At 42.2% G+C, this 25,227-nt stretch overlaps 1 protein-coding gene across 1 annotated transcript; it reads right to left on the bottom strand.

The window, feature by feature from the left end:
* Nucleotides 1-705: 705 nt before the first annotated feature.
* Nucleotides 706-23,463, bottom strand: tatdn2 (TatD DNase domain containing 2). The gene is made up of 7 exons (XM_070894959.1): nucleotides 23,300-23,463; nucleotides 21,389-21,819; nucleotides 15,850-16,404; nucleotides 10,228-11,106; nucleotides 8,863-8,990; nucleotides 7,697-7,880; nucleotides 706-1,746 (listed from the first exon to the last, which is right to left on the bottom strand). The coding sequence occupies exons 2-7, from the start codon at nucleotides 21,806-21,808 to the stop codon at nucleotides 1,606-1,608; spliced, it is 2,307 nt and encodes a 768-aa protein (XP_070751060.1). The 5' UTR covers nucleotides 21,809-21,819; nucleotides 23,300-23,463; the 3' UTR covers nucleotides 706-1,605.
* Nucleotides 23,464-25,227: the final 1,764 nt, after the last annotated feature.

Below are 25,227 nucleotides of genomic sequence, written 5' to 3'. Positions count from 1 at the left end.
GGATAGCTCTTTCAAAGAGCAGGCATGGGCATGATAACATAGTTCTGTGCTGTTTGATTCTATGAAATTATGAGAAAACTGTGGGAGTGTCTTTAAGAACCATGACTGCTGATGGCATTTGTAACATTGCTTTATGCTATTCAGCCCCTTACTGCTTCAGAACTCACCCACCCATCATATTGTCATTGCTGCATTTAGATTGTGTGTGTATAGCATCATCCTTGAAATATGAAGTGACTCTCATCCTACTTTTACCTTTTCCCTGTCCATGCCCAGGGATAAGCAAGTAACTTGTACCCACACTTCCAACAAATGCTACTCTAGCTCCCAAGATACTGAATTGCTGCCCAGGCTGATGTAGGAAGGGAGAGAAAAATCTGAGCACAAGGGTGTAGTGGGCCTCTACTCAATGCCTCCACTAGCCCAATTATGCAGGGATAGTAAATATCTGCACCAACATGTTACTCACCTCTTTGTAGAATGTTGGTACAGTAACACATTGCTCCACCTATTTACCAATGTTTCTCCTTTTGTGTCCATCTACCCCAGCAGCAAACAGACAACAATGCACCCAAACAGAATATGTGTGACAACTTTTAGGTTAAAAAATGTACCTGAAGGAAAGGTTCACTACCCTCACTATAAAACATTAAGATACAAAGAGCAAAAATCAGGACAGGTGTACAGAATCCACTTCCAACGGTGCAGAAAACACAAATATTTTCTTTAATTGAACAGAATGCAACAGTTCAAGACTTAATGCAAGACAGATGCAAATTTAACCACCAAAATAACCAAATCACCCAACAAGTGAACTTTCCTGATTCTCAGGAAGTAATGTGAACTTAGCAGTCTTACATCAAGCACATGATGTAATGAGACCATTAACAAACAGATACTCTCAATACAGAGGTGAAAACCGTACGCACAGTAAAACTGAGAGAAGTGCTTTTATTTTCTGTGAAAGGAAACTGTTATGGATGTGTATGCGTGTGGAGTCTTGACCAGGAGCGTTCGATCATGGTGGAGACCATCACAGACGAGTCTGAACCAGTCCTCATCTAACATGTACACAGTGCTGAGTGCAAATCATTCTCTACTGCATTGTGACATGGCATAGTGGAGCTTAATCATGTTGCGCTACCCCTCTTCATACCTCAATTTTCAATAAAAACTGAAACAAGGCTGATATTTTAAAAATAATTGTTGTAATTTTTAATTTTAGTTACACACCCATAATAATAAATTAAGATAAACTGATAGCTAGAAACAAATCTTGAGCTGTTGGGTTTGTGACCCAGATCAACATCTTGATTTGAAACATTGAAAAATCCTAGTCAGAGATTTAAGTTCAAGTCCTATCATCTTTTAAATTTAGTGATCCTCTACAATCAACATTGCAGCATCCAGTATTCAGAGCCGACAAGAAACATGCAGTACTAAAAAAAAAACGTAAAAATATGTAAACTAAAAAGTCATGCTGGAAAAATAACATTTTGAACTGTAATACTTTAATTTGTCATGTATCCAATTATCTTACAGGACCCATATAGTTTAAGAGGGAATGAATTGGGATTACATTTTCAGTTACACTTTGTTGGTTGTTTATATTCCATATATATCCAGGGTATTTTTTCTCAGCACAGAAAGAACTGTGGACAGTTTCATAGCTTTCTGTCTAGCAATTTCCATTACAGTGTGCAAGGCAAGTCCTGGATGGGAATAGCAACAGACCCTCTTGGAGACCTGAAACAGATACAAACATACATTGTGTTCTGGTTAAAATATCCACTGAACTAGACACACCAGAATTTTCTGGTTCTGGACATTCAGATGAAGCTGTCTCCTTTTCTGTAAATCCTGCTCTAGCAGACTGCTAAGAGTACACAGGAGTAGCTTAGGGTAAATGGCCCTACAGTTTTCCCACCCTTGGTATCCTCTCGGGTATGGTCATTTGGCACAGCATGGCCCAACTCGGCAACGTAAGAAATATGAGCAGGAGGAGGCCATTTGGCCCCTCGAGCCTGCTCCGCCATTTAATAAAAGCATGGCTGATCTGATCATGGACTCCACTTCTACTTCCCTGACTGTATAGAACTCAAAGTGCATTTGCAATGGCATTGAATAGTGTGAAACAGAGCCATAAAGATCAGGAAAGCCTAGGTTCAATTCTCAATCTGTTAGATTTCAGCCTGTACAGTGATAGGTACACTTGTCACGTCGCCAAAAACAGGTCAGCACCTTGAGAAAGAGTTGGAAGGCAAAAACTATTGCTCCATCACTCTGGTAGAGTACACTATAACCGTATCAGTAAGATAATGGGACTAAAGGCAGATAAATCCCCTGACCTGATGGCTTGCATCCTCGGGTCTTAAGAGAAGTAGTGGCAAGGATTGTGGATGCATTGGTTGTAATTTACCAAAATTCCCTGGATTCTGGGGATGTCCCAGCAGATTGTAAAATTGCAAATGTAACGCCCCTATTCAAAAAAGGAGGAAGACAAAAAGCAGGAAACTATAGACCAGTTAGCCTAACATCTGTGGTTGGGAAAATGTTGGAGTCCATTATTAAAGAAGCAGTAACAGGTCATTTGGAAAAGCAGAATTTGGGCAGGCAGAGTCAGCATGGATTTATGAAGGGGAAGTCATGTTTGACAAATTTTCTGGAATTCTTTGAGGATGTAATGAACAGGGTGGATAAAGAGGAACCAGTGGATGTGGTGTATTTGGACTTCCAGAAGGTATTTGACAAGGTGCCACACAAAAGATTACTGCACAAGATAAAAGTTCACGGAGTCGGGATAAATGGTTCATTCTCTGGTTGGCAATCAGTAACCAGTGGGGTGCCGCAGGGATCAGTGCTGAGACCCCAACTATTTATAATTTATATTAATGACTTGGAAGAAGGGATTGAGTGTAACGTAGCCAAGTTTGCTGACGATACAAAGATGGGAGGAAAAGCAATGTGTGAGGAGGACATAAAAAATCTGCAAAAGGGCATAGACAGGCTAAGTGAGTGGGCAAAAATTTGCAGATGGAGTATAATATTGGAATGTGTGAGGTCATGCACTTTGGCAAAACAAAAAATCAAAGAGCAAGTTATTATTTAAATGGAGAAAGATTGCAAAGTGCTGAAGTACAGCGGGACCTGGGGGTGCTTGTGCATGAAACACAGGATAGTATGCAGGTCCAGCAAGTAATCAGGAAGGCCAATGGAATCTTGGCCTTTATTGCAAAGGGGATAGAGTATATAAGCTGTACAGTGTATTGGTGAGGCCACACCTGGAATACTGTGTGCAGTTTTGGTTTCCATATTTACGAAAGGATATGCTTGCTTTGGAGACAGTTCAGAGAAGGTTCACTAGATTGATTCCGGGGACGAGGGGGTTGACTTATGAGGAATGGTTGAGTAGGTTGGGCCTCTACTCATTGGAATTCAGAAGAATGAGAGGTGATCTTATAGAAACGTATAAGATTATGAGGGGGCTTGACAAGGTGGATGCAGAGAGGATGTTTCTACTGGTGGGGGAGACTAGAACTAGAGGGAATGATCTTAGAATATGGGGCCACCCATTTAGAACTGAGATGAGGAGAGATTTCTTCTCTCAGAGAGTTGTGAATCTGTGGAATTCGCTGTCTCAGAGAGCTGTGGAAGCTGGGATATTAAATAAATTTAAGACAGAAATAGACAGTTTCTTAAACGATAAGGGGTTATGGGGAGCGAGCAGGGAAGTGGAGCGGAATCCATGATCAGATCAGCCATGATATTGAATGGCAGAGCAGGCTCGAGGGGCCGTACGGCCTACTCCTGCTCCTATTTCTCATGATGCCAAATGACATTCTGAACGAAGAAAAGCCCATCTTAAATTGTATCAATGCAGGGATTAGACAAGCGTGTAGTAAAGGCAGAGTGGTTTTAATGGGGGATTTTAACTTTCATATAGATTGGGATAAGCAGACTAACACTTGTCAGAAAGGTAGTGAATTTCTTGTGTGTGTCCAGGATAGTTTCTACAACAATATGTCCTAGAGGCAACAAGGGGGCATGCCATATTACATTTAGTAATGAGCCAGATTTAGTTAACAGCCTAACTAAGCATTAACATTTATCCAATAGCGATAATAACATGATCGAGTTCAACGTAGCATTTGAAAGGGAGAAACGTGAAACAGCTCCTAAGATTCTAGATTTAGGTAAGGCTGACTTCAAAGGGATGAGACAGAGACTGTCCACAGTAAACTGGGCAAATCTGTTAATGGGTAAAATGACAGATCAGTGGGAGATGTTCAAAAAAGAATTTAACGTGATACAGAACCAGTTTATACCCCGGAGGAGCAGGAGCTCTACTTACCAAAAATACAGCCATGGACAACTAAAGAGGCATGGGACAGCATAAAACTAAAAGAAAGAGCATACAAAAGTGCAAAAAGCACAGATCCTAGCAAATGGGAAAGATACAAGGAACAGCAAAAGGTCACAAAACAGACAGCAAGAGCTACAAAAAGGGAGTATGAAAGGAAACTTGAAAGAGATATCAAAAGCAACACAAATTTTTTTACAATTATATTAGGAAAAAGAGTGTAGTCAGGAGCAATGTTGCCCCTTAAAAACAAAGCAGTGATATTATCAACGATAAGGAAACGGTGGACATGTTGAATAATACTTTACGTCAGAATTTACAGTAAAGCGGATAGTATACCAGAAATCTCAAGGAAACTAAAACAGGGATAGGGACTCAATAAATTTAACTTATGTAAAATAATAATGAAGAAAATAATGACACTAAAGAGTGACATATCCCCAGGACCAGATGGTTTCCATCCCAGGGTTGTAAAGGAAGTAGGTGAGCACATTGCAGATGTTCTTACTATAATTTTCCAAAGTTTTGTCGATTCAGGAACTGTTGCTTTATAATGGAAAATTGCACATGTCACTGCGCTATTGAAAAATGGTGAGAGGGAAACCAGGGAATTTACCGGTTAGCCTAACATCTGTTGTCGGGAAATTGCGAGAGTCTATAATTAAAGACAGGATGACTGAACACCGTGAACATTTTCAGTTGATCAGAGAGTCAGCATGGATTTGTGAAACGTAGGTCACGCCTGACAAACCTGATTGAATTTTTTGAAGAGGTGACTAAAGTAATGGACAGGGGAATGTCTATGGATGTTATTTATATGGACCTCCAGAAGGCATTTGATAAAGTCACGCATAAAAGACTATTAACTAATTGAGGGCACTTTTATTGACCTGGTTAGGAAATTGGCTGAGCGACAGGAGACAGACAGTAGGGATAATGGGTGGGTACTCAGATTGGCAGGATGTGCCTAATGGTGTCCCACAGGGATCTGTGTTGGGGCCTCAACTACTCACAGTAATCAACGACTTAGATGATGGCATAGAATGTCATATATTCAAATTTGCTGATGACACAAAGATAGGTGGAATTGTAGGTGGTGCAGATAAAAGCATAAAATTACAAAGCGATATCGACAGATTAAATGAATGGGCAAAACTGTGGCAAATGGATTTTAATGTAGGCAAATGTGAGGTCATCACTTTGGACCTAAAAAGGATAGAACAGGATACTTTCTAAATGGTGAAAAGCTAAAAATAGTGGATGTCCAAAGAGCCTTGGGGGCCCAGGTAAACAGATCATTAAAATGTCACGAACAGGTACAGAAATTAATCAAAAAGACTAATGGAATGCTGGCCTTTATATCTAGAGGACTAGAATACAAGGGGGTAGAAGTTATACTGCAACAATACAAAACCGTGGTTAGACCACACCTGGAGAACCGTGAGCAGTTCTGGGCACCACACCATAGGAAGGAGTGCAGTATAGGTTTAACAGAATGATACCCGGACTTCAAGGGTTAAGTTACAAGGAGAGATTACACAAATTAGGGTTGTATTCCCTAGAATTTAGAACATTAAGGGGTAATCTGATAAAAGTTTTCAAGATATTAAGGGCAACAGATAGTTTAGAGAGAGAAACTTCCACTGGGTGAGGATTCTCGGACTAGGGAGCATGGTCTAAAAATTAAAGCCAGACTTTTCAGGAATGAAATTAAGAAATACTTCTATACACAAAGGATGGTAGAATTTTGGAACTCTCTTCTGCAAACAGCAATTGATTAATCAATTGTTAATTTTAAATCAGAGATTGATAATATCTGAGGGTTATGGGCCAAAGGCAGGCGTCAGGTCGCAGATCAACCATGATCTCAATGAACAGGCTTAAGGAGCTGAATGGCCTACTCCTGTTCCTAACTTAACATAAAAAGCATTCATAGAATTGTATTGGTGCCTAGTCTAATCCACGCTCCCCATACCATTTAATATTCTTTTTACATGCAACGATCTATTTTCCTTTTAAAAAACTGTTCTGCTTCCACAGTTTATGGCAGAGAATTTCACATTCTAACCACCATCTGTACAAAACTTTTCAATCCTCTCCTTTATCTTTTTTGTGATTTTAAATTCATGCCTTCTCATTACCAGTGGAAGCCATCTATCGTTATTTACTTCATCATAACTTTTCATAATCTTGGAGACATTGATATCTCAGCAGTGAAAAAAGAACTTAGTACTCAATTTTGCCTTAATGTTGCTTTCTGGTGCAGAATATATTGAAAGCACTTTAATACTTGAGCATCATTTTTAGCACCGAGATCTGAATATTGTTGATTTTGCAACAAACAAGTTGATATTATGCACACCTATTGAAATTCCCCAAATGCTTTGTTTTGCACTAAAAACAAATGTAGTGCCTGAAGTGTGACTTTTCTTACACACATGTTTAAAATCTAATTAAGTCTAAACTTCCAGCTCACTAATCAGTATTGGCAAGTGTTTTAGTTAACATTACCAATTTTGAAAAAGAAACTAGTGTCAAGCAAAAATACCTCGTTAACAGATGCCCACGTAGCTCATGACATCTATAACGGTAGCTTATGGGTTACCATACTGCCCTTTTATCTCTGGCACTCAAACCATCCCAAATTGATGGGATGAAAGTGCTATTTCTCTGCTGGCTGAATGTCCTACAGGAAACATGTTTGGACAATCACAGTTCAGTTCCTAGTAGGTGGTTTATACTGTGGCTTGAGCCTATAATACTGGAATCTTATTCAGAGAGAGCCAAAGAATGGCAGATATGAAAAAAACTCTGGCATAACATGAAACACCATGAAGTTGGAGCAAAAGCATTTTGTTCAGGCCAAATGGAGGTAGCTTTATTCTACGCCTAACCTGAGCTGTATGAGGCCTGAGAAAGATTTATGCTGAGATGCAATAATAACTAGCACAAAAAAAATGTTGGATTGAGAAGAAAATGATGAAGCAATTTTACATTTTAAACACCCTTTAGATACTATTTTAGCAAGAAAGCTTCGTGCAGTACAAAATGAACTCGGATTGAATTACAGTTGTCAGATGGTGGTTTTTTTGAGATCAGCTTCACTATCTCAATTTTGTAACATTAAGACTCTGCCAAATACTATTTAAGTATTGTAAGTGAAGCATGCAAAGATTTTCTGTATTTTGGCTGTTTTATGATCAATCCTAGATTGCAGAGTCAGTGATTGTGATTTACATATACATTCCAATGGGTAACTAGCCAGTTGCTTAGGTCCACCTGGAGCTATTACTATTTAAGCAGCTTCAGAGATGGTATTAGCAGAACACAACTGACCCCTCTAGGCAAGAAGTATGGTGCATCAGTTTCTACGACAATCCTCTCGATTGGGATTTTTCTTACTGCTTCCTTGGTCACAGCAGCAGTTGGGTAGGTTAACAGAGCTGTGAACCCAACCGACAAATTAGAAAATTCCTGTAGAAATGGTTCAATCACCTCATAACGGCCCGTAAAACAATGCCTACAGAATGAAAGATCAAAATCCAAAATTAAAACCAATCTCAACAAAATATGACATTTTCTGGCATGAATCAGTTTTCCTAAAACATTCTTTTGGTCTTATTAATAAAAACAGTTGAATGACAGAAAGTCAGCCAGTTCACTCTTAGTACCTTCTAGAAGCCAGTAACACAGACACCTGGGAACAGGTATCCAACCTGTTCACTCAGCTAGTGGAGGAGAAAAATAAAATAATTCTTTATCGCCAAGCTCACTATGACAGAGGAAAAAAAATCCACTTTATTGTACTATCAGTACATCTCCCATGGGGTTGCTTACAGCTGATCCAGGACCTAGAATGTGTTTACTATGGTGCTGCTGCAGCCCACACCCAACAGTTGTTCTCCCATCCTTAGAATACAGCATATTTACTGCAGCATTGGATCACGTCCTTCAAGAGGGAGCTGGATCGCTTCTTGGCTGGGGCAGAGATCGCATCATATAGAAGGCACGTGGATTAATAGATAACACATGGTCCATATTATCTTCTGGACTGATTTTGCTCGCCTGAGGGGGTCAGAGGGAAATTTTCCAGCATATTTTTCCTTTATTGGCCCTAGTTTTTTTTTGCCTCTCCCAGGAGATTACATGGCTACTGGGGGTGAGGGAAGCAGGAAGTGTCTAGTTATGATGCCCTTGGAACTGCTACACTAGCAACTGCTTCAGCAAAAACTACAAATCCATTGTGGTACGGTAGCATAGTGGTTATGTTACTGGACTCATAATCCATACGCCTGCACTAATGATTCGGAGACATGTGGCTAAACAAAAACACATCAACCAGCCCACGAGCTCTACGTATAATATAACCCCATAAAGAACATAGGCTAGAGATAATTTTGAGGACCTCACGCATCTTGGGAACCTGCATGCGCTCATGGTTTTAAACAAGAGAAAATAATCCCTCTTACAAAGCCAAAGCACAAGTAGAATCATCATTTCACCTATGAATCTTGTAGTCCTTTGGCACATTGATTTTCATTATCTCAAAAAGGTCTTGGTCAGCATCCCTGCAGTGTATGACAAGCGGCTTCTTTAAAGCCACTGCAAGCTTTAGCTGTCTCTCAAAGACCTGACAAAAACAAGAATGTATTTATCAATAATCCTTAAGCTCCAACATCTATTCCCCCCCCCCACCTGCACGACACATGCACCAATTGAGGGAGTGCTATACTGTCGGAGATGCTGTCTTTTGGACAAAATGTTAAAACTGCAGCTTTATCTGCCTGCTCAGGCGGATGGAAAAGATGCCATGCCATGGTACTATGTGAAGATCAGGGGAGACCATTATCATTCAACCAGCAGCACCAAAGACACACTAAATGGTCATTTATCTCATTTCCTGTTTATGGGACCTAGCTCCACACAAATTGACTGACAGGTTTTCATACAAAACAATAACCGATCGGTTACAAAATACCGTGGGACATCCTGAAGATATGAATGGCACTATATAAATGCAAGTTCATTCTTTTTTTCTCTATGTCAAAAAAAAATCCCAAATACCGTTAGCTCAGAATTTTTACTTAAAGGTTTAAACTATATATAAAAAAACTCTTATGACGCATCATGTCTACAGTATTTGTCCACAGCAGCTGGAAATCCCCAGCCCGAAAGCCCAGGTGAAATTTCCAATTCAACCCCAAGGCATTTCTAAAAATTTAGTTAAGTGATTTTCGATTTTAGAATTGTGTAATTTGTGTGTTTGTTGTGTATGTTATTTTAGCTGTACACAGTGATTTGTAAAGAAAGAAAATGGCGATTGAAATCAGTGTGAGGAAAGTTGTTGAGCAATATGGCTCATTTATGCTAGTTAATGATTCCAGATTGCTGTGCTTCAGAAAAAATGTCATTCATTTGGTGATTTTTTTCTCACTGCTGATTGGAAGTGAAGTAAATTGTTTTTAGTCTGCTTCGTATTACGCAATAGGAAATTTGAGCAAATCAGCATGGTTGACACAGACATGTGACATAGACGTACATACATATAAATAAATAAAAGAAAGACAAAATAACAAATCCCTTAACTAGGATGAACAAAAATTGTCCCTGCAAATTCTAGACTATACATGCATACTAAGTAAAAGAAAACAACACGATATCCTGGATTGATGATGGCGCTGCCTAGTAATTAAAGGATCTGGGTAATTAGTTCAAATTATTACTGACATATATGTATTGGCTTTTAAAGATTACATTTTCTCAAATCTCTAATACTATAATTTAATTACCCTCCTTGCATAAATTTCTAAAATTCAGCAGATAAATTAATTCACTTAAATGAATTGCCCCATCTCCATCCCACATACCTGTTTTTGTTTGGTAATGTCTGTTGAACACTTATAAGAGTAGTCCAATCCCATCTCTCCAAAAGCGACTGCTTTCGGGTGTCTCAGTGCTTGGATAATTGCCCTTTCCTGTGAATTTGTGTAGTAACGGGCAAAATGTGGATGACAGCCAAAAGCACCCCAAACAAGCGGTTCTTCCAGTAAATTTTCCCACAAGTTCCCAAGAACCAGACTGCGAGGGTCACAGAAATCTGTGATACAGCCGTGAAACTCTGCTGGAAACGTGCTGTCGTAAACCTTCATAAACTTTGCAAAAGATCCGCGAAAGGATAACTTAGAGTACAAAAAGTCCAAATGACAATGTGTGTCTATAAAACCTTCACTTTGGTAGTTCAGCCCCCAGTTTTCTTGGCACCGATTCTCGGAATTATTAGCCAAAGCTTCTGAATCTTCTACTGAGGCGTTGAGGGAACCTGTACTCCCATCCATGTTACTGTTATTATTGAGCTGACGTAGTGAGCAGTCTGATGACTCAAAAGACAAGCTATTGCTAATAGTGGGCCTAGAACTTTGGGAAGAATTTACTGAATAGCTTGGGAAGGATTCTGTTCCATTGTCAGCATAGTTATGCTGATACCAAGTATCATAACGGCTGCTGGATGATGAAGTTTGTTGAGGAGTTTGAGGGTTTGACCAGTATTCTGAATATGGGCAAGAGGGGCTAGAATACAAGAATGATGGATATGTAATATATTCAGTGGGTAATGGGGTACTGGACTTGGAATTTTCCAGGTTGCACATTGGACTAGAATCTTCTTGTGAAAACATAGCTAAAACTGTGGGGTCTTCCACATCAGACCAGTCACTTCCAAACGATGGATCTTCATCAGAGGTCAATTTCTGTTTTAAAAAATAAAAGTAATTCATAACCAAGCCCAAAACAAAATGAAAACTTTATATTGAAGTTACAGTGCAGATGATGTAATAGATGTGCATTTTGAAAATTGGATCGAGACCAGATTTAATAGTGCTTCACAGAATTGAATTGCTGAAGGCAAAACACTAGCTCATTTTATAACTGTCTGCCTCAGTTTCTCTCTGCACCCATCTACTGACGAGTAATCAAAAAACAGGGACAACTCCATTAATGTGGTATGAATATACCTTCATACCACTCTCTGGCAAGTGACATTCTAGAAATAAAATTAGATCCATGTCCTTCAAATATTGAAAAGGACAAACTAAAGTTAGCACACTAATCTGTGTTGATTGCTTCTAATTATTTTCTCTTCATTTAGTAATCTAATTTAATTAACAATTCCAAAATGTTGCCTGCCATAGATGTTAAAGTAACTGACTTGTAATTACCCAGAATAGCCTGGGCTCCCTTTGGGAAAATGGGCATGACATTGGCCACTCTCCAGTTCTCCGGCACACATCCAGTGTAGAATACAAATATAATTTCTAGGGCCTCCAATATTTCTTTCCCCATTTCTCTAACTTATTTACTGCATCTTTCATCTCAATTCAGGATTTACCTCCTCCCACATATCCTTTTCGTTTGTAACCACCAAAGTAAGGTACTTGTTAAGTATCCTTGCCAATTTCTACTTATCCTCTACTAATTCACTTTCCTCTCCACTTGGGTCCCACTTCACATTTAACAACCCTTAACCTCTTTCCTTATTTTCTGGTATTCTATATGCTGCCTTCTTCAATATAACTATCAAACCGCTCTATTTATCCAGGGCATTCTGCAACGTAGTTTTAAAAAAATGTATATATTTATTTTGCAAATTTTCAATCCCTCTTAAAACGATCCCATTGACCACCTGCAGTCCTGTGTGCTCATATATCGCTTTCCATCTCACCTTAGCTAGCTCACTCTTCATAGAAACATAGAAAATAGGTGCAGGAGCAGGCCATTCAGCCCTTCTAGCCTGCACCGCCATTCAATGAGTTCATGGCTGAACATGAAACTTCAGTACCCCCTTCCTGCTTTCTCGCCATACCCCTTGATCCCCCGAGTAGTAAGGACTTCATCTAACTCCCTTTTGAATATATTTAGTGAATTGGCCCCAACCACTTTCTGTGGCAGAGAATTCCACAGGTTCACCACTCTCTGGGTGAAGAAGTCTCTCCTCATCTCGGTCCTAAATGGCTTACCCCTTATCCTTAGACTGTGACCCCTGGTTCTGGACTTCCCCAACATTGGGAACATTCTTCCTGCATCTAACCTGTCTAAACCCGTCAGAATTTTAAACGTTTCTATGCGGTCCCCTCTCATTCTTCTGAACTCCAGTGAATACAAGCCCAGTTGATCCAGTCTTTCTTGATAGGTCAGTCCCACCATCCCGGGAATCAGTCTGGTGAATCTTCGCTGCACTCCCTCAATAGCAAGAATGTCCTTCCTCAAGTTAGGAGACCAAAATTGTACACAATACTCCAGGTGTGGCCTCACCAAGGCCCTGTACAACTGTAGCAACACCTCCCTGCCCCTGTACTCAAATCCCCTCGCTATGAAGGCCAACATGCCATTTGCTTTCTTAACCGCCTGCTGTACCTGCATGCCAACCTTCAATGACTGATGTACCATGACACCCAGGTCTCGTTGCACCTTCCCTTTTCCTAATCTGTCACCATTCAGATAAAAGTCTGTCTCTCTGTTTTTACCACCAAAGTGGATAATCTCACATTTATCCACATTATACTTCATCTGCCATGCATTTGCCCACTCACCTAACCTATCCAAGTCACTCTGCAGCCTCACAGCATCCTCCTCGCAGCTCACACTGCCACCCAACTTAGTGTCATCCGCAAATTTGGAGATATTACATTTAATCCCCTCGTCTAAATCATTAATGTACAATGTAAACAGCTGGGGCCCCAGCACAGAACCTTGCAGTACCCCACTAGTCACTGCCTGCCATTCTGAAAAGTACCCATTTACTCCTACTCTTTGCTTCCTGTCTGACAACCAGTTCTCAATCCACGTCAGCACACTACCCCCAATCCCATGTGCTTTAACTTTGCACATTAATCTCTTGTGTGGGACCTTGTCGAAAGCCTTCTGAAAGTCCAAATATACCACATCAACTGGTTCTCCTTTGTCCACTTTACTGGAAACATCCTCAAAAAATTCCAGAAGATTTGTCAAGCATGATTTCCCTTTCACAAATCCATGCTGACTTGGACCTATCATGTCACCATTTTCCAAATGCGCTGCTATGACATCCTTAATAATTGATTCCATCATTTTACACACTACTGAGGTCAGGCTGACCGGTCTATAATTCCCTGTTTTCTCTCTCCCTCCTTTTTAAAAAAATGAGGTTACATTGGCTACCCTCCACTCGATAGGAACTGATCCAGAGTCAATGGAATGTTGGAAAATGACTGTCAATGCATCCGCTATTTCCAAGGCCACCTCCTTAAGTACTCTGGGATGCAGTCCATCAGGCCCTGGGGATTTATCGGCCTTCAATCCCATCAATTTCCCCAACACAATTTCCCGACTAATAAAGATTTCCCTCAGTTCCTCCTCCCTACTAGACCCTCTGACCCCTTTTATATCCGGAAGGTTGTTTGTGTCCTCCTTAGTGAATACCGAACCAAAGTACTTGTTCAATTGGTCTGCCATTTCTTTGTTCCCAGTTATGACTTCCCCTGATTCTGACTGCAGGGGACCTACGTTTGTCTTTACTAACCTTTTTCTCTTTACATACCTATAGAAACTTTTGCAATCCGCCTTAATGTTCCCTGCAAGCTTCTTCTCGTACTCCATTTTCCCTGCCCTAATCAAATCCTTTGTCCTCCTCTGCTGAGTTCTAAATTTCTCCCAGTCCCCAGGTTCGCTGCTATTTCTGGCCAATTTGTATGCTACTTCCTTGGCTTTAATACTATCCCTGATTTCCCTAGGTAGCCACGGTTGAGCCACCTTCCCTTTTTTATTTTTACGCCAGATAGGAATGTACAATTGTTGTAATTCATCCATGCGGTCTCTAAATGTCTGCCATTGCCCATCCACAGTCAACCCCTTAAGTATAATTCGCCAATCTATCCTAGCCAATTCACGCCTCATACCTTCAAAGTTACCCTTCTTTAAGTTCTGGACCATGGTCTCTGAATTAACTGTATCATTCTCCATCCTAATGCAGAATTCCACCATATTATGCTCACTCTTCCCCAAGGGGCCTCGCACAATGAGATTGCTAATTAGTCCTCTCTCATTACACAACACCCAGTCTAAGATGGCCTCCCCCCTAGTTGGTTCCTCGACATACTGGTCTAGGAAACCATCCCTTATGCACTCCAGGAAATCCTCCTCCACTGTATTGCTTCCAGTTTGGCTAGCCCAATCTATGTGCATATTAAAGTCACCCATTATAACTGCTGCACTTTTATTGCATGCACCCCTAATTTCCTGTTTGATACCCTCCCCAACATCACTACTACTGTTTGGAGGTCTGTACCACAACTCCCACTAACGTTTTTTGCCCTTTAGTGTTCTGCAGCTCTACCCATATAGATTCCACATCATCCAAGCTAATGTCTTTCCTAACTATTGCATTAATCTCCTCTTTAACCAGCAATGCTACCCCACCTCCTTTTCCTTTTATTCTATCCTTCCTGAATGTTGAATACCCCTGGATGTTGAGTTCCCAGCCCTGATCATCCTGGAGCCACATCTCCGTAATCCCAATCACATCATATTTGTTAACATCTATTTGCAGTTAATTCATTCACCTTATTGCGGATACTCCTTGCATTAAGACACAAAGCCTTCAGGCTTGTTTTTTTAACACCCTTTGTCCTTTTAGAATTCTGCCGCACAGTGGCCCTTCCTGTTCCCCGCCCCGGGCCTCTCCGCCCCCCACCCCCACCCATCTCCCCTCCGCCTCCCTTTTGTCTCCCTGCATTGGTTCCCATCCCCCTGCCATATTAGTTGAACTCCTCCCCAACAGCACTAGCAAACACTCCCCCTAGGACATTGGTTCCGGTCCTGCCCAGGTGCAGACCGTCCGGTTTGTACTGGTCCCATCTCCCCCAGAACCGGTTCCAATGCCCCAGGAATTTGAATCCCTCCCTGCTGCACCACTGCTCAAGCCACGTATTCATCTGTGCTATCCTGCGATTCCTACTCTGACTAGCACGTGGCACTGGTAGCAATCCCGAGATTACTACTTTTGAGGTCCTACTTTTTAAATTTAGCTCCTAGCTCCTTAAATTCGTTTCGTAGGACCTCATCCCTTTTTTTTTTACCTATGTCGTTGGTACCAATGTGCACCACGACAACTGGCTGTTCTCCCTCCCATTTCAGAATGTCCTGCACCCGCTCCGAGACATCCTTGACCCTTGCACCAGGGAGGCAACATACCATCCTGGAGTCTCGGTTGCAGTTTTCATGTTTCGAAAGTCCACTCAATTCTAATCTGATGCTTTTGTATGAAATTTTCCCCTTTCTATTTTGACCTCAAACCTCATCAAATACAGGATTGGCAGCAAGACACATAGAATATACAGCATAGAAACAGGGCCTCTGAAAAATGGACCTCAACAATGGAGAACTGAACTTCTCTTCCTACCATGTCCTTTATAGCACAACATTGACAAAAAAGATCAAAATTTAAAATGCAGTCTTACTGTGAATACCTTGAAGTGATCATTCTCATTTTTTGGAAGGAGATTCTTCTTCTTTTCTTTTACACCTGTCTCATTATCCACAGCCACATCTACAAATACCAGCTCTGGGGTTGGTCTTTCATCTAGATTTCCTTTGTAGGTCTTCAATCTGCTGTTCCACTTTGGTTCCATAGAATTATTTTCAGCATCAATTTCTTGTTGTTGACTGCTGTATTGAGAAGAACCACCCCCATGAGTTGTTTCTTGCCAAACGCCTTCTTGGGTTTGCCCACAATCTTCTGTTAGAGGTTCCGCTGGTACTAATCCAGCCCGTGTCTCTTTGGTGTGGCTGGTGTCTCTGGCAGGGCCTTGTATCTGTTTTTTCTGGAAGTCCCTACCAATAGCTTCTGATATGGCTTTAAGGTAGAGGACTTTAGTACCCTGTACAGATGCTACCTTCAGAGTCTCTTGTCGAATGATACCTTTGTAATCTCTTGCCTTGACTACAGATTCTGAACTCTTCTTCGAGGTACTGCTCAATACTGCAGATAGACTTCCCCTTTCAGCTTCTGTACTCTGTGATTTATGCCAACAGTAAAAAGTTAGAACATTACAAAAAATCACCAATTAAGACAAAGAATATCAAGTGAAAAGAGGTTTAATTTGTTTTAACCTGTAATTTTACACACACACACAGTGCAACCTTTATTAGTCACCTTTTTAGAATGGTCAGCTCTCTATGTGGCCACTCTTTTGCAAGCTTTTGTGTATTTGTCAGCAATTTGACCCATCCCTAGTTCAGCCCTCTAATTTATTCATTTTTTAAAAAGACATGCTTAGGCTGTGGACAGTGTGTGTAAACATTTGTTGCTCTCAATTTTGTGGATACATACATCGAGTGTACAACACACAAGATCATTTCTGTAGCCTTTAAAAAGGCATAGTTAAGTAGTCCAGGACAAAATTAGGGATTGCTGAATGCCTCCATATTTTGGTCCTGGCAGAAAGAAAAATTAGAAGCCATAACTTGCAGAGCACTTTAAATTTAGGATAACACCAATGAATTTATATGAAGAAAATGCGGAGAACAATTGCAAAATAATCATACAGACATACAAGATATCTGAATTGACGTGGAAGTGGTTCCAGCTGCAGAGATGCAAGAATATTGCACTGTAGGGACCACTAGTACAAGAAAAGATCCTCACATTAGTGGGCAAATAGGAATGATTTCCAAGCATTCAGTAGTTGGTTGAATTATTTTAAAAATTGTCAGAATATTGTTGTATTTACCATGAATGCAAATACATCAGAAAAATATATTTGTATTCCATGCAATAATGCAGGAAGGAAAAAGCTGGCAATGGAAAATCCAAGATTCTTTGATGCTTGAGAAACCTTGGCAAAGAAACTTCCAGTGACCAACTGCACAAATAAAGAGTGTTTATGGGAGTTCTACGAATTCAATCATAGAACATTTAGACAGAAACGCAAAGCCTTTCTTTTCACTATCAGCATGCAGAAAAATGTTTGACATAGGAAGATCAGAATCAAATTGTTCCTAATGAAGGCCACTTCTAAACTCCAGCCATTGGACCAAGATGCCAAAGTGTGAGAAGATTGTTCATAGAAAGCTCCTGTTCTTGTCATTGTTCCCAAGATTGACAGTAGAAGCAGTACTACACATGTGGGCAAATGTATTACAATCTCAATCACTGTGTTTAGCAAGCATAGTATCAGGTTAAACCAGTCCATGATGTTGATGTTATGGATGATAATTGAGATGTCATAATTGGTGAATATAGATACTAAAGCACCATCAAGCAATGAATCCGGTCAGCAATTTTGTATGCAGACCGTGGCGCTGATTCGCTGACCAGGGATAACTTTTAATAGGAAAATTGGGATAATGACCTTGTGGATAACCATCACATGAACAAGCAGTTGATGTTGGGAGCAGGAAGACAATGGGGGTGAAATTGATCTTGGACAGTAGCTTAAAACGGGCAATAGTTTTACATGCTGCCTGATTTTCTTTTCCATTGAAGTTAGACAGTGTGTAAAACAGGCTGTCCAAGACCAATTTCACCCCTAGCGAATCTGAGAAAAGTAAAAATATCACCAATGAATACACTCCTATGCATAGTCACCTCAGGATCAAAATCAATCACTGAAATACTATTTACATTAACAGGCATTTTGGAACAATATAGAAAAAGAAGCCACTCCATATGCAGCAGCCACTAGATGGAGACAATGTGCCACCTGCTGAAAGGTGCGTGTTATTTATAAATACGGATTACAGGCAATGTAACTGCAGAATTACAGGAAATACATCATGTGACAGCGGGTTTAGAAAGAAAAACCACCCATTTCTACCCAGCACATTTTAATTTCTTTCACTCAGGCAAAAGGCATTCTCATGAGTGTCAGTCCTGAATTCACATTGGAAATACATGGCCATTGATGTTGTGGCTTAAAGAACAAGGTAGCTGATGAAGTCACTCCATTCCAATCACAGAAGAGTATCAGAACTGAGTAACATAACCAACTACGGCTAGGGAGAGCAGGGGTTTTGTGCAGCTTCTCTATTTTGAAAAAGAAAAGTAACTTTTAGAATTTCTCTTCTTAAAAACTCTTTCAAACAATAACATGTTTAGTCACCATAATTGTGACCATTAGCAGGTAAAGAACATAAGAATTAGGAGCATGAGGTAGGCCATTCGGCCCCTCAAGCCTGCTCCGCCATTCAATAAGAGCATGGCTGATCTTTTACCTCAACTCCACTTTCCTGCACTATCCCCATATCCCTCAATTCCCTTAATATCCAAAAATCTATCAATCTGTCTTGAATATACTCAAAGACTGAGCATCCACAGTTCTCTGGGATCGAGAATTCCAAAGATTCACCGCCCTTTGAATGAAGAAGTTTCTCATCTCAGTCCTAAATGGCCGACACCTTATTCTGAGACTGTGACCCCTGGTTCTAGTCTCCCCAGCAAAGGGAAACTCTAAGGCAGTTATCGGAGCTAGAGGAAAGGGTGGCGCTCTTGCTGGGCATCAGAAGTGGCAGGTCAGTGTCTGGTGCCCAATCAACAACAACTTGTATTTATATAGCGCCTTTAATGTAATGAAACATCCCAAGGCATTTCACAGAAGTATTATGAGATAAAAAATTTGACACCGAGACACACAAGTAGAAATTAGCACAGGTGACCAAAAGCTTGGTCAGAGAGGCAGGTTTTAAGGAGCGTCTTGAGGGAGGAAAGAAAGGAAGAGAGGCGAAGAGATTAAGGCAGGGAGTTTCAGAGCTTGGGACCTTGGCAACAGAAGACATGGCCACCAATGGTTGAGCGATTATAATCAGGGATGTTCAAGAGGGCAGAATTAGAGGAGCGTAGACATCTTGGGGGGCTGTGGGGCTGGAGGAGATTATAGAGATAGGGAGGGGCGAGGTCATGGAGGGATTTGAAAATAAGGATGAGAATTTTGAAATCGAGGCATTGCTTAACCGGAAGCCAATGTAGGTCAGCGAGCACAGGGGGTGATGGGTGAGCAGGAGTTAGGACACGGGCAGCCGAGTTTGGGATCACCTCTAGTTTATGTAGGGTAGAACGTGGAAGGCCAGCCAGGAGTACGTTGGAGTAGTCAAGTCTAGAGGTAACAAAGGCATGGATAAGGGCTTCAGCCGTGGATGAGCTGAGACAAGGGACGAGAAGGGCAATGTTACAGAAGTGGAAATTAGCAGTCTTAGTTATGCTGCAGATATGTGGTCGAAAGCTCATTTCAGGGTCAAATATGACACCAAGTTTGCAAACTGTCTGGTTTAGCCTCAGACAGAATTTGGGGAGAGGGATGGAGTCAGTGGTTAGGGAACAGAGTTTGTGGCGGGGACCGAAAATAATGGCTTCAGTCTTCCCAATATTCAATTCGAGAACATTTCTGCTCATCCAGAACGGTCTGACAATTTAGAGACCGTGGAGGGCTCGAGAGAAGTGGTAGTGAGGTAGAGCTGGGTGTCATCAGCGTACATGTGGAAACTGACGCTGTGTTTTTGGATGATGTCACCAAGGAGCAACATGTTTTATGAAAGAGAAATCATGTTTGACAAATTTCCTGGAGTTCTTTGAGGATGTAATGAGCAGGGTGGATAAGCGGGAACCAGTGGATGTCGCGTATTTTGATTTCCAGAAAGCATTCGATAAGGTGCCACATAAAAGATTACTGCACAAGATAAAAGTTCACGGGATTGGGGGTAATATATTAGCATGGATAGAGGATTGACTAACAGAAAACAGAGAGTCGGGATAAATGGGTCATTTTCCGATTGGCAAACAGTAACTAGTGGGGTGCTGCAGGGATCGGTGCTGGGGCCTCAACTATTTATAATCTATATTAATGACCTGGATGAAGGGACCGAGTGTAATGTAGCTAACTTTGCTGATGATACAAAGATGGGTGAGAAAGAAAATTGAGGGGACAAAATGAATCTGCAATGGGATAATAGACAGGCTAAGTGAGTGAGCAAAAATTTGGCAGCTGGAGTATAATGTGGCAAAACGTGAGGTCATCCACTTTGGCAGAAATAATAGAAGTGCAAATTATAATTTAAATGGAGAAAAATTGCAAAGTGCTGCAGTACAGAGAGACCTGGGGGTCCTTGTGCATGAAACACAAAAAGTTAGTATGCAGGTACAGCAAGTAATCAGGAAGGCAAATGGAATGTTGGCCTTTATTGCAAGGGGGATAGAGTATAAAAGCAAAGAAGTCCTGCTACAACTGTACAGGGTATTGGTGAGGCCACACCTAAAGTCTGCGTACAGTTTTGGTTTCCGTACTTAAGGAAGGATATACTTGCATTGGAGGCTGTTCAGAGAAGATTTACTAGGTTGATTCCGGAGATCAGGGGGTTGACTTATGAAGATAGGGTGCGCTTACTCATTGGAGTTCAGAAGAACGAGGTGATCTTATCGAAACATATAAGATAATGAGGGGGCTCGACAAGGTGGATGCAGATAGGATATTTCCACTCATAGGGGAAACTAAAACTAGGGGACATAGTCTCCGAATAAGGGGCCACCCATTTAAAACTGCGATGAGGAGGAATTTATTTTCTCAGGAGTTGTAAATCTATGGAATTCTCTGTCCCAGAGAGCTGTGGAGGCTGGGTCATTAAATATATTTAAGGCAGAAATAAGACAGATTTTTGAACGATAAGGGAATGAAGAGTTATGGGCAGCGGACAGGGAAGTGAAGCTGAGTCCATGATCAGATCAGCCATGATCTTATTAAATGGCAGAGCAGGCTCGAGGGGCTAAATGGCTCACTCCTGCTCCTAGTTTTTATGTTATGTAGATGAGAAATAGGAGGGTGCCAATGATAGATTCTTGGGGGACACCAGAGATAACAATGCGGGGGCAGGAAGAGAATGCGTTAACACAGTAAGGGTGCAAAAGAAACCAAGCCGAGTCTCTAACCACAAATCTAAAGGTTGAACCGCTATTGGTTTCGAGGACATTATTTTCATACCAGAAGATAAAGAACATAGTGTTAAAAATACCTCCTCGGCAGGCTCTAGTTGTGGAGATCTTGGTGCAAATCTTTTACGATAGTGGTTTTTGTCACTGAACAGAGTCTTCCTAAACGAATAACTCTTTTTCCATTTATTTTTACAGCAGAAATGGAGGTCTTGTGATTGGGCAAAGGCAAGGTCATCTGAAGAAACGATTTCTGGCATGTCATTCACTTGTTTAATGCTGCTATCAGCTGGCTTCTTTTCTCTCCCTGTCTTTAGACTGATCTTCTGGATGCTGTCTATGTGATCAGACACAGAATCACTGTTAGACATAGCCTCATTATTGCTTTCTTGGTCCTGTGACACTGGCAGCTCAGTTGTGTATTTCCTGTATTTTGTTGGAGAGTCAATGGCGTTGTCATCCCACCGAAACTTCATCTTTTGCTTCTGACAACTTGGCTCCATTGCTGGTTCAGCTATAGTAAACAAAAACATCTCAATCAATAAGCATGCAGCAGCTCCCACTGTCACGCGAATCACACAACCAGACGATTATACGGAAATGAAAAGAATGATCACACCCATATTATCGATTTCTAGATTCAATAATGAGTATTCAGGCTATCAACTGAAATGAATGAAAAACACCCCTGATCATAGATATGGCATGTTACTCTAAATTTACAAATTACTGTACCCTCCTCACCTCATTTAATTCCTAGCCCACTTAATTTCTCACCCTCCCTCCTGCCTCGGTCCCAGCACCCTTCTCATCTTACCTCCCGCTCTCACCACCCTCCAGTCTTTGCCCCCTCTCTCTCCTTTCCCCTCACTTTTTTTTTTACACACACTCAACCTGTTTCCAGCAACTGACCCCCTGAAGTCTCTATGCAGGCCTCCTCCAGAATAAGGTCCCTCCCCCAATTCCTTATCCCTTCTCTCCCCCAGGCCCTGCTCCTCTCTTCTCACCTCTCCAGCCTCTGATCCATCCTCAGACAGTCATTTATCTCCCTTTCGTCCATGACCACCTCTGCCCCTCCCTCTCCCCACACCCTTCCGAACCCAAGTCCTTGCCTCCCCAATCATTGCCCTTCTTTCCGAGTCAGTGACCCTCACCATCTCTTCCGCAATACCCTTTTCTCCCCATTCCCAGATGTCTTTCTCTCTCTTCCGCCCCCTCAGGTCTCTTAACCCATCCCCCACTTTTAAATGTCAGCCTTGGGTCAGTGGTAGCACTCTCATGTCCGAGTCAAACATCATGGGTTCAGGCCCCACTCCAGAGACTTGAGCACATAGTCCAGGCTGACACTCCAGCGCAGTACTGCGTGCACTCCCTCAGTCCTGCACTGTTGAAAGTTCCGTCTTTTGGATGAGACGTTAAACAGAGGTCTCATCTGCCCTTTCTCAGGTACAAGTAAAAAGATCCCTTAGCACAATTTCAAAGGATAGCGAGAAAGACTTGAAACTTGGTTTTATATAGCACCTTTCACAACCACATGACATCTCAAAACGCTTTACAGCCAATGAAGTACTTTTGGAGTGTAGTCACTGTTGTAATGTGGGAAACGTGGCAACCAATTTGCGCACATGCAAGTTCACACAAACAGCAACGTGATAATGACCAGATAATCTGCTTTTAGATGTTGATTGAGGGATAAATATTGGCCAGGGCACCAAAAAAACATTTTTTAAAAACCGCATTTAAAAGCAGATTATCTGGTCATTATCACATTGTTATTTGTGGGATCTTGCTGTGCGCATATGAGCTTGCTGCGTTTCCTGCATGACAACGGTGGCTGCACTTCAAAAACAAGCCCTCCACTGGCAGTAAAACGCTTTGGGACGTCCCGAGCTCGTGAAAGCAGCTGCGGAAAGGCAAGTCCTTTCGTTCTATCCTCTCACCCATGCCCCACAAAAATAACCCCCTCCCGAATTCCTGCACCCTACATTCCTCACCCACCACTGCTCCTCTCTCCGGTTGCTGTGCCTCTCTTTGCGTCACGCCAGTTGCCGCCCGCCACCTCACAGCAGCCCGCTCGCGATTCCTCCCGCGCCGGCCGTTACTCGAGCGCTCGCGCTCTTCCCCCTCCCTTGGTCCATTCCACTCCGCCTGAGGGGGGGGAGGGGGCGGTGGAGAGAGAGCTCAGGTGGACGTCGAATCTCCAGCCCAATTACAAAGAAACATGAGAAAATGTACAAGCAAATAGTACTGGTTTTTCACGTATATATTAATTGTTGGAAACAGGACGCTATCGAACAGGATGGGGGTGGGTGGATTAGATCATTTCAGTCTCTCCCTCCAACGTAAAACGTGGCAGGGCCGGTTACAAGATTGGGCGCGAGCTTCCCGGCACCATTTTAAATTGAAGGTGAGGCTGGATTGGGCATGAAGGGTGAGTAGAGCTGGAGGAGTGGCTTCCATTTACTTGACCAAACCTTTGGACACCTCTGATTTCAATTTTTCATGTCGCAGTGCTTTTGCTTTTTGCAAATGTTTTCACCTTACAGCCCCGCATTCTTGATGGCGCTGTAACAGTAATGCCAACCCCATTAAACAAAAAGCCAGACTTGCACTTATGCAGCACCTTTCAGGACCATCAAAGCGCTTTGCAGCCAATGAAGTACTTTTTGACGTGTATTCATGTTCATCATCATAGGCAATCCCTCGAAATCGAGGAAGACTTGCTTCCACTCTTAGCATGAGTTCTCAGGTGACTACAGTCCAATACGGGAATTTCAGTCCCTGTCACAGGTGGGACAGACAGTGGTTGAAGGAAAGGGTGGGTGGGGATTCTGGTTTGCCGCATGCTTCTTCCGCTGCCTGCGCTTGGTTTCTGCATGCTCTCGGCGATGAGACTTGAGGTGCTCAGTGCCGTCTCGGATGCTCTTCCTCCATTTAGGGCGGTTTTTGACCAGGGACTCCCAGGTGTCGGTGGGGATGTTGCACTTTATCAAAGAGGCTTTGAGGGTGTCCTTGAAACGTTTCCTTTGCCCACCTGGGGATCGCCTGCCGTGTAGGAGTTCCGAGTAGAGCGCTTGCTTTGGGAGTCTCGTGTCGGGCATGCGGACAGTGTGGCCTGCCCAACAGAGCTGGTCGAGTGTGGTCAGTGCTTCGATGCTGGGGGTGATCGAGAACACTGACGTTGGTGCGTCTATCCCCCCAGGGGATTTGCAGGATCTTGCGGAGACATCCTTGGTGGTATTTCTCCAGCGATTTGAGGTGTCTATTGTATATGGTCCATGTCGCTGAACCGTACAGGAGGGCGGGTATCACTACAGCCATGTAAACCATAAGCTACCAAGATTTGAGGACCTGATATTCAAACACTCTCAGGCGACCGAAGGCTGGGCGGACCTCGTCGTCGATGTCTGCCCTTGCTGATAGTAGGATCCCGATGTATGGAAAGTGATCCACGTTGTCCAAGGCCGTGCCGTGGATTTTGATGACGGGGGGGCAGTGCTGTGACGGCACTGTTATAATGTAGGAAACGCAGCAGCGAATTTGTGCACAGCAAGCTCCCACAAACAGCAATGTGATAATGACCAGATCAGCTGTTTTAGTCATGTTGATTAAGTGATAAATATTGGCCAGGACAATCCTACATCCTGCAGCTTCCCTTTATGCTTCTCTTGCCATTCTCTGAAGTTCCATCGTGTCACTCGTCGCTGTCTCCTCACAAGCAGCAACCCCAACTGACCCATCTCTCACCGACCTTACTACCCAGCTCGCACAGGGTGGGCTAACCTAGCAAATCTCCTCCACGTCCAACTCATCCCTCCAAGCGATGACCATGTGTATGCTGGGAGTAGATCAGCATCGATTTTGTTAAGGAAATATCGTGTATGACTAACTTGATTGAATTTTTCGAGGAGGTAAGCAGGAG

The sequence above is a fragment of the Pristiophorus japonicus genome, chromosome 12, assembly GCF_044704955.1.
Source record: "Pristiophorus japonicus isolate sPriJap1 chromosome 12, sPriJap1.hap1, whole genome shotgun sequence".
NCBI lineage: Eukaryota > Metazoa > Chordata > Chondrichthyes > Pristiophoridae > Pristiophorus > Pristiophorus japonicus.
The sequence above is the reverse complement of the archived record's forward strand: the minus strand, read 5'-3'. Positions and strand labels throughout refer to the sequence as shown.